The 16,591-nt window shown below is 45.4% G+C and overlaps 1 protein-coding gene across 5 annotated transcripts in view; it reads right to left on the reverse strand.

The window, feature by feature from the left end:
• The window catches only part of SLC25A19 (solute carrier family 25 member 19), a 21,778-nt gene extending 5,510 nt beyond the window's left edge, over positions 1-16,268 (reverse strand). The window contains exons 1-8 of one of the 5 annotated variants that reach the window (XM_084838058.1): positions 16,191-16,268; positions 12,466-12,652; positions 10,854-11,009; positions 9,708-9,878; positions 7,775-7,958; positions 7,191-7,321; positions 5,758-5,959; positions 4,133-5,053 (exon numbers count right to left, since the gene is read on the reverse strand). In XM_084838058.1, the coding sequence (XP_084694184.1) occupies positions 5,759-5,959; positions 7,191-7,321; positions 7,775-7,958; positions 9,708-9,878; positions 10,854-11,009; positions 12,466-12,597 (975 nt within the window). In that variant the 5' untranslated portion in view covers positions 12,598-12,652; positions 16,191-16,268 and the 3' untranslated portion in view covers positions 4,133-5,053; position 5,758. Of the gene's footprint in view, positions 1-4,132; positions 5,068-5,757; positions 5,960-7,190; positions 7,322-7,774; positions 7,959-9,707; positions 9,879-10,853; positions 11,010-12,465; positions 12,653-13,865; positions 13,946-16,190 lie in introns of those variants that run through there. The other 4 variants (XM_084838056.1, XM_084838061.1, XM_084838060.1 and 1 more) reach the window with 4 other exon arrangements.
• Between the last annotated feature and the right edge of the window lie 323 nt (positions 16,269-16,591).

Consider the following 16,591-nt stretch of genomic DNA (forward strand, 5'->3'; position numbering starts at 1 on the left):
ACTAGACAACACTGGCCTACACTGCGGTACTGTCATACGCTACTCTCCCTCCCAGCACCAGCTGCAGACAGCTTTCAGTGCTGGATATGCTACTGCCCAATCACAGCCACACTAACATTCTACGGCTACGCCAACATTACATGGGCAGTAATCCCTATTCCACATGGCAGGGAGGCTCAAAATACACCACAAAACCCCTGCTAGAGATGTTGATCATAGCCACGACTTCTCTCATTGGTTAAACACTCAGAAAGGTGGGGGCTCATTTCTCACAGAACAATTGGAACGTGCCTGAATGTTCTGTCTTATATGTCGTTTCTACAAGGGCTAGAGACTTGCTCTTTATTTGAAAACTGGGAATCTGGGCTGGCTAGTGGGGCCTGAGATCTTGGGCCAGGGGCATCAGCCATCCTAGCTCTGTGATTAATCCAGCTATGCAGCCAAAGCAGCCAACCCTAAGCCAGATGGATTGATGTCCTGACCCAATTCAAGTCATCTTCAGACACACAAAACCAGCGGTGGGCAACTTGTGGACCTCCAGATGTTTTGGCTTACAACTCCCATCAGCCCTAGCCAACATAGCCAATGGTGAGGGATGACTGGAGTCATAGGTCAAAGCATCTAGAGGACTACTAGTTGCCCACCCCTGCTCAAGATGGACAAAGCAGTTGGAAAAGGGTATGTTCACACTTACCTTTGTGAAACGACAGTACTTTACCTCCCCACCGCCCAGTGGTGCAGCTAGGTAATTTTAGACCCTGGACTTAATGGTCTTATTCTCCCCCCCCCCACTTTAGATGGCCTGGTGTATTGCTTCAGTTGTAAAGCACACCACTAACATACCTTTGCCCCAACTGCCATTCCAGGTTTTATCACTGCCTCTTACATTCCTCATATGTTAGAATCTTTGCCAACCCTGAAAAAAATAGTTTTGCATGTTAAGCTCACTTAAATCATAGCCCCATCATGACTACAGGAATAAAATGGAGTTTGCTTCTGCTGCCCTGATCACTTGCCACTCTCTGGGTGGCCATTTGGGGGCCCTGGACTTTGGCCTTAAGGTCCACTCTTGCTGTACCACTGCTGCCACAACCACCTTACCTTCAGCAGCAAGCGTTTTGCTTCCCCGTGGTACACACAGCCACTGCCAAAGGCAGCAGGCTGCTCCATGCCTTAACCCAACCCAGACCAGGCATCAATCACCCTACCTCCAACAGGCAGTAGGCAGCTGTCCCAAGGTTATCTGAGGTGGCTTCCAACTTGTTCTTTCAGCACCCTTCCCATGAGCAAACCCTTGACATTAAAACAGCAGTACCCGTCTTCCTGAATAGTATTTTGGTCTTGTTTCCAAGGTGGATGGGGGAGCCGGGAAGGTACACCCAGTACTGCTGTTTGCCCTGGATGCATCAATAAGGTCAGCCATCTGTTGTTTTAATAGTCCTTTAATGCCTCCTGGGCTGACCCAGCTTAAAGCTGATCTAATTAAGACACCACTGTTTGTAGACAAAGTGAGCACAGTGGTGCTCCTCTCCTGTGCATGGCAATAGCGCCCCCTTGTGAACTGGACCATGAACTTTCGAGCAAATTAAAAATTCTCATGTGATTTGGGGGCTACATCCTATTCCCACAGGAATCTAGGTAATAAGACTTAGCTAGTGCTCTGCACCCTGCACGTGCCAACTTTTAAACCATTCCCTGCTCTGTGCTCTTAACAGCAGCCTGAAGTGCAGACCTCAGCCAATGATACTGTTCCTCGCCATTCTGCAAAAAGCCTCTCCTGCTGATTCCTAAACATCAAGCTACTATTAACAGCCCAAGAGCAAATCAGGCCCATCATTTTTTTCTGACCAGTGTACAACCTATACACCCTAATTCTCAGTTACCAAAGGCACTTCATTCGAGACCTTTTGTACTTGGTAACGCATCCCAAAATACCAAACACACATTGATAGTGCTGATTATAAAAAAATGTGTGTAAAAATAAACTTTCCCCTTCTGAACTCTTGAGACCCAGTCCTTTCTAGGCCATTGCTTCTGTGTGGTGAGATGGAAAAAAGGCACTCACATCGTGCTTCTCCACTGGGGTTCCAGGGACAAAGGAGGATTGGCTGTTTCAAAAAAAAAAAAAAGGGGGGGGGGAGCCGAGGGACAGATTTCTGATAAACATATTTATTACTTTTGTTCCAAAAGAAGCACATGTTCCATACAGGATGAAAAACTCAGGTTTGTCCAAATCCTTATAAGCCCTGCCCTTGAAAAATATATCTTTATATGAAAAATACAAATGTAATGGATTAAGGTTTGATGCAACATTGGGAGTTGAAAAACAAAAACCATCTCAGTGATTGATCCTGAAACATTCATCTCTTGTGCTCCTGAATGCAAACACAGAGTGCTCAGCAAGCATCCTGAGATGCATCACTCAAGATGTGCAACTCAGATAATTGAATCTACTGGAAGTAAAAAATATTATCCTTAGGTACATTAGAGATATCTGAGTAGAGTTCTCATACAAGTGTCCTGCTTTCAACTACTGTTTTGGGTGTGTGAAGAGTTCAGCTACTGATGCCATCGCTGGACTTTTAAGGCTCTGCTTAGTAAAGTGCAGCTGGAGGTGGAGGAGGCATAATGCACAAGATTAAGGATGCAATCCTACGCATGTTTAGACAGAGAAAAGGCCTACAATTCCCAGCATGCCCCAGCCAGGCTGGGGCATGCTGGGAGTTGTAGGCCTTTTCTCTGTCTAAACTAAACTAAGCTGATTGGAGGATGAGCTCCAGGATTACAGAGTAGAACCCTCATATTCATAAACACTAGCCAGTGAACCAAACATCTTTCCAGAGCTTCCTTCCTTTTGGTTGCTGCCACCACATCAGGATCATCAGTGAGAGTGACTAAGGATATTACTGAAGAAGTGCCCTGTGGAGAGTTGTGCAAATCTCCGACGCTGAGGCAGTTTGTGTGTCTGACCACAGGGAGAGGGGACACATATGCTGTCCTCATACTCAGGGGGCTGACGTACCTGACCACAGAGGAAGATGGGCAAGTTCCCCTTTGAACATTACAAGAAACGCCACCAGTTGAAGGTGAAAGTAACTGCACTTTTGGCCGGCTTCTTGCTTGCCTTGGAACATGTAGCTCCACCCCAAGTAAATGCTATAAAGGAGTTGGAATCAAATGGTCAGACCCAATCTTTGAACGCAAACAGAGGAAGGGCACACAAGAGAACCAGCCTGCCTAATATAAATATCCGAGGAAGAACAAACAACCATTGTTCTTGGTGTAGGTAACTCAAGGGCTGTGCAGTCCAACTCTCTTCCAACAATACACAGTAGCTGGGATATGACCCTCACACCATTTACAGGAATAAACACAGGCAAGGGCACAAAGGTGATTCCTGTCCTGCTGGTAGGAAGGAGAAGGTGACTGGAAGGATCTTTCTGGTTTCTGATTTCTATGCCTGTAATAATATGGCTCCAGCTCCAGTCCTCCAGCATGACCTGACAGACTCAGAAATAAGATCCATCCTGTTGGCTCTGAAGATTTTGAAAGAATCCCTTTCATACACTGGTGGAAACAAATGCACTCTCTCCTCACCCTTACCTCTTGAGGCCTTGCTTACATCTATCTTGTGCTATGGCAGATGGGAACATGAGCACATTTTCTTCTGCTATGCCCTTCAAACTGGCAATGTGGATGAAAATGTGCTTGCCGACTGTGTGTGTGGGGGGTGCGTGCGCAAGGGGGGCAGTGGTATCACAGGATGGAAAGTCAAACAATCTGCCTGGTGGAAGAGGTGGGTGGTTTGCATTAGATCGCAGTCAGCGCCTCAGCTTCTGAGGTTACATGGACTTTATTCTCCCTGTTCTGCCTTGAGGGGGTAGTAGAAAAATACCTAAATAAATAAAAATACCCACCGCCCCACCCCGAACGACAGTGCATGCTCCACTTACGTTATAGTGCCCTGTTACACACAGGTGCCTAAACTAGGGGTGGGGGTGGGAAAGCTTCTTGCCATAAACTGAAACAGGGACTAGGAAAAGTGCTTATATCCTTTACAGCAGGCAAAACTGAATTACCACAGGTGCATCCAGTTTACTAGGATAGTGCCTTAAAGCAAACCTATGTGCCTAAATGCTACTATGTTTTTAATGAAGAGTACAGAGGAACTACCAGCAGACCAAGAAAACGTTCAGTGGGTTAGAACATGAATTCTGTCCTTCCAAGAATACAGCACCAGTCTTTAATCCCTCAGTGATTCGGATATACACTCAAGGCTGAGATCCTAAACACGCTTACCTGGGAGTAAGTCCCATGGAATGCAGTACACCTGCAGTACTTACTTCCAAATACACCTGCACTGGATTGCTCTAAGATGTTTCCAGGCTGGTTTTCCTTGCAGGTTCCTTCATACATAAGACTGGCCAAGTTCAACTAGACAAATGGTCCTATTTAGCTCTTTGTTTACTAAATGTTAGCTCTTGGGTAGTTTGCTGCAAAGAAGTCTCTCTTTCACCTGTGCTGGATGCTTTGTCCTGAGATTAACCACCAAAAGGGATAAAATTATTTGAAAGCAGCCATTAAAATGTGGATTTAAAATGTGCTAATATTAGCATCGGCAGGCATTTTTCTTCATCACTGATCAAAAGTAAAACACTTAAACTATGTCCAAAAGGCAACTTCCTACCATTTAAATCAGGAATGGGCAATTTTACATTCAGCACCTCTGGGTTAAAGTAGGAGTGCAGAAGTCGGTACTGTCAAAATAGAAGTACCTCATTTGTGGGCCCATTGCGTGACTGCGCTGGTTGCATTGCAAGTTTTGAGTGGAAGAAAAAAAAGCAGGGCGGGGGGAATGTATAGAAAACATGAGCACCAATGGAACTCCTGGTACAGAAGACTGGTGGGCAGTGGATACACATTCACTCTTCTCTTAAACTGCCAGATGGATGTGCCTCGAGATGGTTCTGCAGGCCTTCCTCTCTTTTGCAGCACACTATTTGTTTGGACAGTTTGCTCCATCGCTGAGGAATCCCTGTGATATCACGGTGCCCTGTAAGGCCACCACTGAGAGGTAAGGGCAGAGAATAGAGATGGCATGGCGAAATTCAGGCTGCAGCACTAGCACTCCCAGCACAGAACAAGCGATGTCACTAACTGGCTTAGCAGGCAGGCATCCACACACACACCATTAAGGGAGTGCCTGTAAAAAGAAACATTCAGCTCTGGCTTCCCATAAACCCTGCAAAATGGCAGTGCTGGAGAAGCCTGACCAGCAACCAAGCTGACTGCAGGGGCAATTGGAGGGAGACTGGGCCCTGGGAGAGTTAAAGGGGACATGGGCACATTGACTCGGGGCTGACTCAAAGCAGCTAGAACGACCTCAGTCACAGGAAGCGCAGCCACGGTTTTGCAAATGAGGACAGAATATTCTCCATTATTGGAGTAAATTGTGCTAAATCAGACGGTCTCAGTGGTGATATCAGTAGAGCAGCTCCACGAGTCAATGCCTGACAGAAAGTGCTCAATGCAGCTGATGCAGACAGGAAGCTAAGGCCTGCAGTGCCCTCAGCAGAAGCTGCGGGGGGGCAGCTCCTTCTGTTTGGGCCAAATGGATTACATCCTGGGCTTTGGCAAAGAGATAACTCCACAAAGCCTTCTGCATTCTCCCCCAACCCTCGGTCCCACAAATATGATGGCAAGGCTGACAGAATGACATTTCAGCAACGTTTGCTGCAGACAGCAGCTCTCGCTTACATCAGCCTTCCTGCTTCTTAGAGCCACTGGTGTCCTTCAGGCTATGCAGGAAACCGCAGAAGAGCTCATACCAGAAAAAGGTGAAGCCCGTCGAGAAAGCAGCCTTCAGCAAGCTTGGGGACAGGCCCTTGAAGAATCCTTTGGCTCCCTCATCCTGTGCAACCTGTCGGGCACAGTCCACTAGACCCGTGTAGGTCCGCACCTAGGGAAAGGAGAGGCAAGGGAATGAGAAACAGCACAATTCAGTCCCTGTCCAAAGTCTTGTGCATCTCTGCCTGGCAAGGGGAAAAAATGGGTAAATGAAGCAGGAAGACTTCATTTAAGATCCACGAACTGAGGCTCAGGGGAAAAAAAACACCTTGGTGGTTAAGTAAATATGGCCAAAAATGGAATACAACATACAAAGTGTGGCTTTGTTGCCAGGGTGGAGTCCCAGTATATGATTATTCCTTGAAAGACAAACTGCCCAGCTTCAGATGTAATGCTAAGCCAGCCTTCTCCAACCTGGTGCCTTCCAGATGTTTGGGATTCCATTTCCCATCAGCCCCAGACAGTACTGCCAGTGGTCAGGAATCCTGGGAGTTGCAGTCCAAAACACCTGGAAGGCACTATGTTGGGGGAGGCTGTACTAAGCCATGTTTGTAGCTCCATGCACAAGCTGTGGAGAGCCTCTGACTTATGTGCTCCCTCCTTCCCTTTCCCTACCTCCTTTATGCTCGAGGGAAAATGTCAAAGCTTCCATTCGCAGTGTGAAACAACCCAGTTTCCTGTCTTGTCCAAATATGGGAAACTGTGATTTGTACAAATCGTACTTAGCTCACAAATCAGGATGTCAAATTAGGGTCTAATTGCAAACAGAAGCTTTGAATCGCCACCACGTATGCATGAAGGAAGATGGAAGGGGAGGAGGAAGCGTTTGAGCCCCGGGCTCATGCCTGCTTGTTCCTTCATCAGAGTTTGGAGGATGGTCTGAATATAACTATTATGTGGGAATCTTCATTCTGCTTCATCCAGCACAGGTGAGGGTGAGAGTGGAGGTTCCACTGACCTACACTGACCTATAAAGGGGCTTAAGAAAGTGCCAGTCAGGGAGAGAGAAACTGATCTTTGAAAAGTAACAAAAATATACAATTGGACCTGTAGTTCTCTAGTCGGTGAGGAATCTAGAACCAGCTTTCCAGCAAAATCTGTAATGAACCCTTTTGTTCTTCTATCCCACAAGTCCAAATAAGCAGTGAGGGAGAAAAATTTATACCACACTGTGCATATATTACATGATGGCTCATTTGATGCTGTTACAAGTCATCCATTCATAACTAACACTAGGCTATTCTAGGTTTCACAGCCTCCTTACATGGCTGGTTTAGATACTTTACAGTCTGTGCTAGGTATACTGAAAAAGGGAGATCCCTGCAACTTGAAACTTCTCTCACCTGCCCAAAGGCTGCCCGGGCTTGCTCAAAGCCGCCCACCTGCAGTCGTTTCTTGAACAGGTCACAAGGATATGTGAGAGTTTTGCTGAGGACTCCAGCACAGCTGCCGCACACAAAGTTTTTAGCATTACCTGAAAAGCAGAAAAAGCCAGGAGAGGAGGGATGCATCTCAGAGCTATACACCTCACTATGTGACAAAAGAGAATGACTCATAATTAGAAAAGCGATTGTAATGCTTGGAAAGTCAACAGCGGAAGACTGAACAGCATAAGAGAGTAATGATTTACAGGGGGAGAGCTTATTCTTACTAGTAAATGCTTCCAATGTACAACACACAGTGATTTACAACCCCAATAGCAGAAGTCCTTGCGGAAACTCTCTTAGCGTGGCTGTGTACTGCTTAGTGACAAGCTGTACGAATAGGGCAGCCTTCCCTAATCTGTGCCCTTCAGATGTTGTGGACTTCAACTCCCAGCAGTCCAACACATCTGGAGGGCACCAGATTGGGGAAGGCAATAATAGGGATTTTCCACAATAACACAGACAGTTCACCTACCACTTCTCTCCTGCACACCACAACTAACCTGTTTTCATTTCTTCACTTGGAGCGATCCAGTCATACAGCTTCTTCAGAAGACTATAGAAGGAAAACTGGAAGCCAGCATAGGGGACAATAGCAATAACGGTAGGGCTGAGCCCCCTATAAAAAGTCCGTAGCCCTTCTTTCTGGTACATGCTTACCACAGCATGGCGGAGGTTCCTGTAAATCTAAAACAGTGTAAGACTGAATATCTGTGTTTTTACTGCGCAATCACCCTGCTTCATTCATGGAATTTTACAGGAATGTCCAGAGGTTGTTGTCTCCAATTTCTAACCCTCCCATGTTTTCCCAATGCATCTTCCATTGTTTTCCTTACTAGAAAAGAAAACCCATTAAGGAGGAAAAGACAAAATAGATGCACAATGCATTTGGACTGGTAGCGCTACAAACCTTCAGTCTGGAAGCACCTTATGTTTCTTTGTGTGGTCAATCAAAAGAGTCTTGTGATGCAAATATTGCTCACCAGGCATCAATGCATAAGTCAGATTTCAGCAGTGCTCACAAAAAAGGTCCAAAGGCTAGAGCTCCTGCATGTACCCTACACAGAGATGTGAAGGCCCATTAAAAAACTGGAAAATTTTGGAAAACCCCTGCTTTTTTCTGAGAACTGTTTTTGTTTTTTCTGAAAAACTGAACAGCATTCGATTATGAAATATTTTCTTTTAGAATTTAAGACAATGTATTAATATATTGTTACCCAGCCTTTACTCCCCCCAAAATGATTTCTAAAAACTCTATAGTAAGAGCACTTTTATAGAAAGACTATGTTCCTAAGCAGCCTTCCCCAACTTGGTGCCTTCTGGATGTTTTGGACTACAGTACCCAGCATTCCTGACCATTGGCCATGCTGCCTAAGGCTGATGGGGACTGAAGTCCAAAATTTCTGGAGGGTACCAGGTTGAAAAAGGCTGTCTTACAGCAACAAAGTGACTTTAGATCTGTAAAGAGTGCTAAAAAAAAAAAAAGTATTGCTTATTTTTCAATTTTTCCCCAAATTTCAATTTTTCCCGGGAAGAACAGTATTTTTTCCATGGCCTCAAAATTTCTGGAAATTTTACTTCTCTAGCCCTACATCAGGAGCGGGCAGACTTGTGGCTTCTGGGTTTGTACTAGAACCCCAAGATCCACTAACCATAGCCTGATGCAAAAGACATGCATGGGGAGTTTAAAGAATTCTGAGCCTAGGAATGTCTTTTGAGTACCAGAACTGAATGGAGCTCATACTTCTTCCATGCAAAAATCCGATCCTGTTTACTCCAAGCTTTCTTCATTTCTGCAGTATACTTGAGAGCGGGGGGAGTAATTCTGTTGCTTACCCAATAAGGAATCAGAAAACCTTGCTGATCTACCGTAAATCTCCAGTAGATTCATCAGCAGTTCCAGATCTACCTTCTGTCCATCCCTTAGACCCTCTCTCATACCTTCCACCCAAGGGCAACTATTGCTTTGCTTTGCCTCCTTTGTCAGTTCCTGTCCCCGTTACCCGGCCACCTACACTTAGAATCGCTCCTCCCTGTTTTGTCCATCAGGCTGCTTCCCTGTCGTGTTTCAAGGCTCTCCTCAAGACGCAGTTCTTTAACAAAGCCTTCCCTGAACTAAGTTAGCCTCACCTTATCTGCCCCTCTCAAAGATATTCATTTGTCAGCTCCTGACTGCTTCCCCAAGTCATGTCCATCTAATGTAGACAGAAAGTCCTTTGACAGGAATGGTTATTTCTGTGTCCTGGGCAGCCCTGGCACACCACTGGCATTAAAAAAAATATTCAGTATTAGGTAAGAGCCATCATGTTCTTCCAAGATCACTGTGTGGCCATCACCTAACTTGGCAGGAGCAGAACTAGTCTGAAAGGAAACCAGGTTGCCACATGGCAGAGGACACACGGGGGCAGGGGGGGGGACTTCTCACCCATTTCTTACCTTTGGCTCACCTTGGGCAGCCATGCGGGTGCGCAGCGTGTCCAGGGGCTGAACCGTCACCGTGGCAGCACAAGCAGACAACCCGCCACAGAGAAAGTGCACAGTGAAGTCACGGGCATCGTAAGCTGTGCCATGGTGCACCAACTTTGTCAGAAATTCAAAGCTTACAAACTTGCAGAGAAAAACAACAACCAGAAATGAAGACAATGGGGCTAGGTCAGAAACGCGAATGCCACCCACAATGTGGGGAATGAGATCTATGAACTGTAACTCACCCCCACCACAAAGACACTTAAAAAAATAATCTATTTTAATACAAGTGGTTAGGGAAATACACAGATGGTTGGTATGTAGGTTGGTTGGTAGGTAGGTGCCACCTTAGAAGAGGCATTCGCCTTTGTCAGACAGCCACCCTGAAAATATAAGAGGGTAAACTGGGGAGCTAGGAGGTGGCAGGGAAGTCCTGGAGGGCTAGAGGGATGGCATGGAATGGGGTGCTTCACCCATGCTGTGTGTTACCTGATTTTTGTTTTGTTTTCTGTGGTGTGTGTTAGATGGTTTGTTTTGGTGTGCTATGTATTTTCCCTTGTGTGTGCGCACATGTGTGTGGTGTTTGCCTGGGCTTTGTTTTGTTCTTTGTCTGGTGTGTGTTTTGCCTAGGTGGTTGGTGTATGTGTGAGGTGCATATACAAGCGTATGTAAGAAGGAATGGCTTGCACTGTTCATAACTGTACATAGTTACAATACTTGGATACAATGTGGACTAAATCATCGAAGGGAAGAGGGTTGGTTGGCTGATGTGCTGTTCCTTATTCACACTCCCCCCAATAAAATAGTAATGATCAAACAAACAAACAAGCAAACAAAAAAGGCCTGCGATGTTGGGTGGGGGGAATCAGAGAAAAATCACGGGGGGAGTCTCCCAGCCCTCAAGAGAGGCTTTGGTGGGGGTGCAGGGAACAGCAGTGGGGATGGAATTCCCCTTGCAAAAGCATCCTTGTAGACATGCTGTATGGATACAACCCTTGTCTTTGGAGACAGACAAGAGAAGGCCGTTCCAACCAAAGTGGGTTGCTGAGGAAGCCACTGAAGAAGCTCCAGCATTCCAAGGCCAACAGCTAAGCCAAAAAATGACCTGTTTCTTACTTGGACAGCCCCATAGGTAACCGAGAGGAGTTGAGCGGGAACATGGCCCTTCCAGAATGCTGTTGGCCCTTCCTCCTGGAAAATCGTCCAAATGGCCTGCCAGATACCATGATATTTAGCCTGTGGATTTCTGGCAGAAAGTTTCTCTATCTGAAGCTGGAAGAGGAGAGAAGTTGTTAACTTTCAGTTTTAATATTTGCACTATGAACTGCATCAAGCCTTGAGCAAAACTTCAAGATTCAAAACCAGCTTTCCCCACCTTAATGCCATCGAGATGTTATGGACTTCACCTTCCATCAGCCCCAGCCAGCATGGCCAATCCTCAGGAATGCTGTGAGTTGTCGTCCAAAATATCTGGCGGGTATTAGCCTGGGGAAGGCTGTTCTAAACAAATTAGGGCTACAATCTTTCTGAATAACTCCCCACTTTGTTTTCCTACTAGGGTTGTAATCCTATACACACTTAGTTGGAAGTCCAATTTAATTCAGTGGGACTTACTCCTGAGTAAACATGCCTCCATTTCTGTGCTGCAGTACAGTAGAGAAAGCAGACAGGAAAAAAGAGGGAGGAACTCCAGATACCATAAGATTTATTAGTAGGCTGAATGCATTGGGCCTACTAATACATTTTTTGGTATTTGGAGTTCCTCCCTCTTTTTTCCTGTAATACAATAGGATATAATTCTTCATACTATCAGAAATATTGCAGAAAGACAAATAGGACAAAAAAGCATGTCCTGTGTTCAAATAGGACATAGAAGTAATCAAATGCAAAAAGACTACACTGAGCGATCCAAGGGCTTCCTCGTGGAAAATGTATTGACTGATTGCTATTTGTATGTTCATAAACTATCCTTCAACAAAAGATAACAGAGTAATGAACAGCAAAAAGAAAAAGACATACAGCCACAAAACGTCACAAAAACATTAAAATCAAATAATAAAACAGCAATAAAAGGCAGTAAACAAACGTAAGACAGACTGGCCAGCTAAAAATGCCTGGGGAAACAGAAAACTTTTGACCTGCTACCAAAATGACTGTAAGGTTGGCGCCAGTCACACTGCCACGGGGAGCCTGTTCCACAAATGTGGTGCTACAACAGAGAAGATTCTTTCCCTAGCTGTCATACAACAAGACATGGCCATGCTAGTATAGGAAGAGATGTTTTATTTACGTTAGGTCTCAAGCCTTTTCGGGATTTATTAGGTTTGGAAGTAAAGAGGCAATCAGCGCAGCTCCCTCAGGACTGGTATAATATGATCCCATCTGGCCACATGCATTAACATTCAAGCAGCTGCATTCGGCACTAGCTGAAATTTCTGGTTTGTCTTCAAGGGGAACCCCACACACACAACATATTACAGTCGTTCAATTGGGAGGTTATCACAGCATGGGCCACTATGGTTCCCCGAAGCCTGCTGATATCTTCCTCTTGTGAATGGATGGTTCCATTTTAGCTATATAAAGATCAGCACTTGAAGAATGAATCCACTATTAGAATATAGTAATAAGCTTTAGCACAGTAAGGGACAACTTTCGTCCTTCCCACTTTTCTGTAGTTTGTTCACCATTATAAAAAAAATCCCTTCACATGAATGGCAGGAAATAGTACCTGGAAACGGATCTTTAAGACATCAAAGGGGCCGATCATTGCCCGAGTGACCAGCCCAGATGCAGATCCTGCCGCTGCTATTTCCACTGTTGAAAGGGACGAGCACTCGGAATCCGGGTCATAGCCAACCATGCCTCCAGGACCCACAAGCACCCTCGATATCCATCCACTCCTGTGGACACTGATGCTGAGGGCAAGGAAGGAAGGGTCCCAACTGAGAAGGCTGTTTTAGATCAGATCTTAAGGACTATCCATACACATACCTCAAAGACAGAAATGTGGGGAGGGAAATTTCCCATTTCCCAAACTGCATCCCAGCATTCCCCAGCCAGCAGTGCTAAGTGCTTAGGAATGCGTCCTAAGTAACATAATGAACAGATACAATACCAGTCAAATTGGGCAAAATTGTCATTAATTTTTTTCAGGTGACTATCCCTAGGAAGCATATATCTATGTAGAATGCACAGCGCTTTGGGCATGCTAAAATTACTATGTTTTTGGTATGTATTTTTTTATTTATTATATTTCTATACTGCCCCAGAACTGAAGCTCTCTGGGCAGTTTACAAAACTTAAAACATTAAAATACAATATACAAAGTTTAAAAACCATTTACATAAAAGCATACGGACAAGGAGAAGGGGACGGCAGAGGATGAGATGGCTAGATAGCATCACGGATGCAATGAATATGGACTTGAGCACGCTCCGGGAGAGAGCGCAGGACAGGAAGGCCTGGCGTGCTACGGCCCATGGGGTCACGAAGAGTCGGACACGACTGAACAACAACAACAATACGGACAATATATACAAACAACATATCACTGAAAACACCTTTGAACTAAAAGCAATTTAACAGAAAAAATCCAACAATATAACCACACAGCTAAAAAACACACAGCTCAAAAACAGTATACAAGAGTCAGCAAAAGGAACAAGAGTTCCAAAAAGGGGAGGCCTGCTGGAATAACAGCGTCTTTAATGCCCGCTTAAAGACCTTCAGCGAGGTCAGCAGGCGCATTTCAAGCGGCAGGCCGTTCCACAACTGAGGGGCGGCAAAGGAGAAGGTCCTCCTGCATGTGGTTGCCAGTCTCACATTAGGCAGCAGAGAACCCTCAGAGGACCTTAGGTGGCAGACTGGGACGTAGGGCAGACGGCGCTCCATGAGGTACCTTGGGCCTAGACCACGTAAGGCTTTAAAGGTAAGCACCAGCACTTTATATTTTGCTCAGAAACAAACTGGCAGCCAGTGTAAAGATTTTAAAACCAGTGTAATATGGTCTCCATGGGATGTTCCAGAGACCAACATGGCTGCCGTATTTTGTATCAGCTGAAGTTTCCGAACTAAATACACAGGCAGCCCCAAGTACAGCGCATTGCAGAAATCAAGCCTAGCGGTTACCGGCACATGCACCACCGTTACCAGGTCCACATGTTCCAGGAATGGGCGTAGCTGGTGCATCGGCTGAAGTTGATAACAGGCACTTCTCACCGTTGCCTCCACCTAGGGTGCCAGGAGCAGGGTTGAGTCAAGAAGCACCCTCAAGCTACGAACTTGCTCTTTCGGGGGAGTGCAACCCCATCCAGAACTGGTTGACATACCTCAATACCTGAATTAGGACCCTTCACAACGAGCACCTCTGTCTTGCCTGGATTCAACTTCAGCTTGTTCTCCCTCATCCAGCCCATTACCGACTTCAGCCCATTACTGACACTCCCCTCCCATCTCTCACCCTGTTAACAATGTCAGTGTTTTAATTTTTTCCCTTAAAATCTAAACAACGTAAGGGAAGTGCATGCTATTGAGTTGCCATGTCTTACAATATTTACAAATATTCCATTAAAAATAATTGCTTTAAAAAACACACACCATTGTACTTGTTTTATGTGATATATAAAACATGCAAACATCATAAAGAGAACATTAATAATCAACCAAAAAGATCACACACAAGTGTAAAATTTCTAAGAAAAGTGTTGAATATGACATTCAAATAACATTATATGCCTTATTTTATTATAGTTCAACTACTTTTGGCTATTGGAAAAACCTCTGAAATATTTATAGATCACATATTAACATGGTGTGCCTTTAAATTTCTTTTTATTAAATACTAGCAAATACATCCAGCTTCACAGAGGTTGGAATAGCCCTTTGTTTAATACAGCGAAACCTTCAAGCAAAGTTATGCAGCTATCAAGAGTTGAACTCACTGTGCCCGCCCCGTCCAAGTGAAGCTATGGTTGCTGGTACCCCCAGGCATGGCCCCTGCCATGGTGCATCACTATAGTCGTGTGAGGGGGGTGCCCCACAGCAGCAGGGAGGGGACGGCTTTATAACTGTCCTTCTGACTACTCCCCCCTTGCTTCAAACTGTATCAACTGCAAAGCTATGCACTGGTTAAGGGAGTCTTCCACCTAGTGACTGAAGATGGTATTGCAGGCTTCAAATACACAGACACATTTAAATTAATTACAATTAATTAATGATTGTAACAACCAAATAGTCCTGAGGTGCACACCCCTAGGGTCCCCTTAGCACGCATGCCAGTTTCAGGTGTCTAGGTTCATGGTCTTAGAGCTATGGCACTGACAGACGCATATCCTGTTTTATTATTATATAAAAAGATTAGGTTAGAATAGATTACAATGAGATAAGCCATTTATGCTAAACCAGATCCCAACTGACTTAGAGCATTCGAAATTTTCTGAGAAATGTTCCAATTCAAAAAACTGCAGAAAACTGTCACCATTCCTGGTGACCACACATCCGCTATAACATTTCATTAGGATCTGCATGTGTACAGTCCAGTGTGCATAAGCCTGATCCACACAGTATTCTTACAGACATTTTAAGGATTAACATTTGCACAAATCAAGCCTATCCACAGGCCGCATTTCAATGTTATGTCCAGTGTGGGGGTGCTAGGTGAACCCAGTATTGGGACTGGGCACGTCATATATAAAGTCCTAAATGCACTATGAAATACATGTGAACAGGCTTTTAGAAGCAGGTGGGCTGAGGCAGAATCCAAACTAGGCTGCAATCCTATACATCAACCTCTCCCAATGTGGTGCCCCTCCAGCTGTTACATTACTTCCATCATCCCCAGCCATGTTGGTTGGGCTGATGGGAGTTGTAATCCAACATATCTGGAGGGCACCAAATTAGGGAAAGCTGCTATATATCTTTACCTGAGAATAAGTCTCACTGAACTCAGTGGGGCTTACATCTTTATGAGCATGCAATGTTAGTCACATTACAAGACAGCCTTTCGATGGCCAGTAACCAGGCTTAAACAAGTCAGTAAACACAATTCTGCTTACATAATGCAGCAGTTAGAAATCAAGACAAGCAATGTTACAGAAAATGATAACTGTTTTTCAACCACAAAGTTTCTCAGGGGATGATCTCTGCCCAGGCTCGGACCTAGAACTTGTACGGTGACGAAAAAGCGGGGAAGAAATTAGACGGGGAAGAAATAAGTGCATCTGAGCATGTTAAGCGTGCATTCCCAACACCACCGAAGAACTACAACCAAGTCCTGCATATCCGTGATTAGGAAAAAGGGCTTCCCAGACAGAGCACATGTCTTCAAGGACGACTAATTTATTGTTCTCGTTTTTTAAATGGAAATTAAACCCTGTGTATCACCACACAAACCCCGCGACCCCCTCCTTTGCGTCGCGACCCCAGAGAGCCCCTCCAAAGACCCTCTAGGCTCACCCAGGCTGCCGATCCCGGCGGCGAAGAAAAGCAACTGCCAATGGCAGGCCACACAACGCCCCAAGCTCGCCCCGCCCACAGACCCGGCGGGTTTGAAGGACAGACTCACGCGGGAATGACAACCGCCTGGCTTTCTGGGAAATGTAGTCCTTCGCCGTGGAATACAAGGTCTACCTGTTCTCTTTACTGATCAGAGACGCGGGGAGGCGGAGCGGGGTTGGAATTAAATGGTGCCGGGGGGCGGGGGTGTGAGTACAAGGGAAAGCTCAGGCGGTGGGAGTTCATTATATAGTCACGTTATACTAAAAGGCAGCCTTCCCCACCCTGGTGCCCGCCAGATATTTAGCACTTCAACTCCCATCAGCCCCACCCAGCATGCCAATCGTCAGGCCTGCTGGGAG

This window comes from Heloderma suspectum, chromosome 2 (genome assembly GCF_057233095.1).
Source record: "Heloderma suspectum isolate Gila_16-S chromosome 2, 16-S_ref, whole genome shotgun sequence".
NCBI classification, from domain to species: Eukaryota; Metazoa; Chordata; class Lepidosauria; order Squamata; family Helodermatidae; genus Heloderma; species Heloderma suspectum.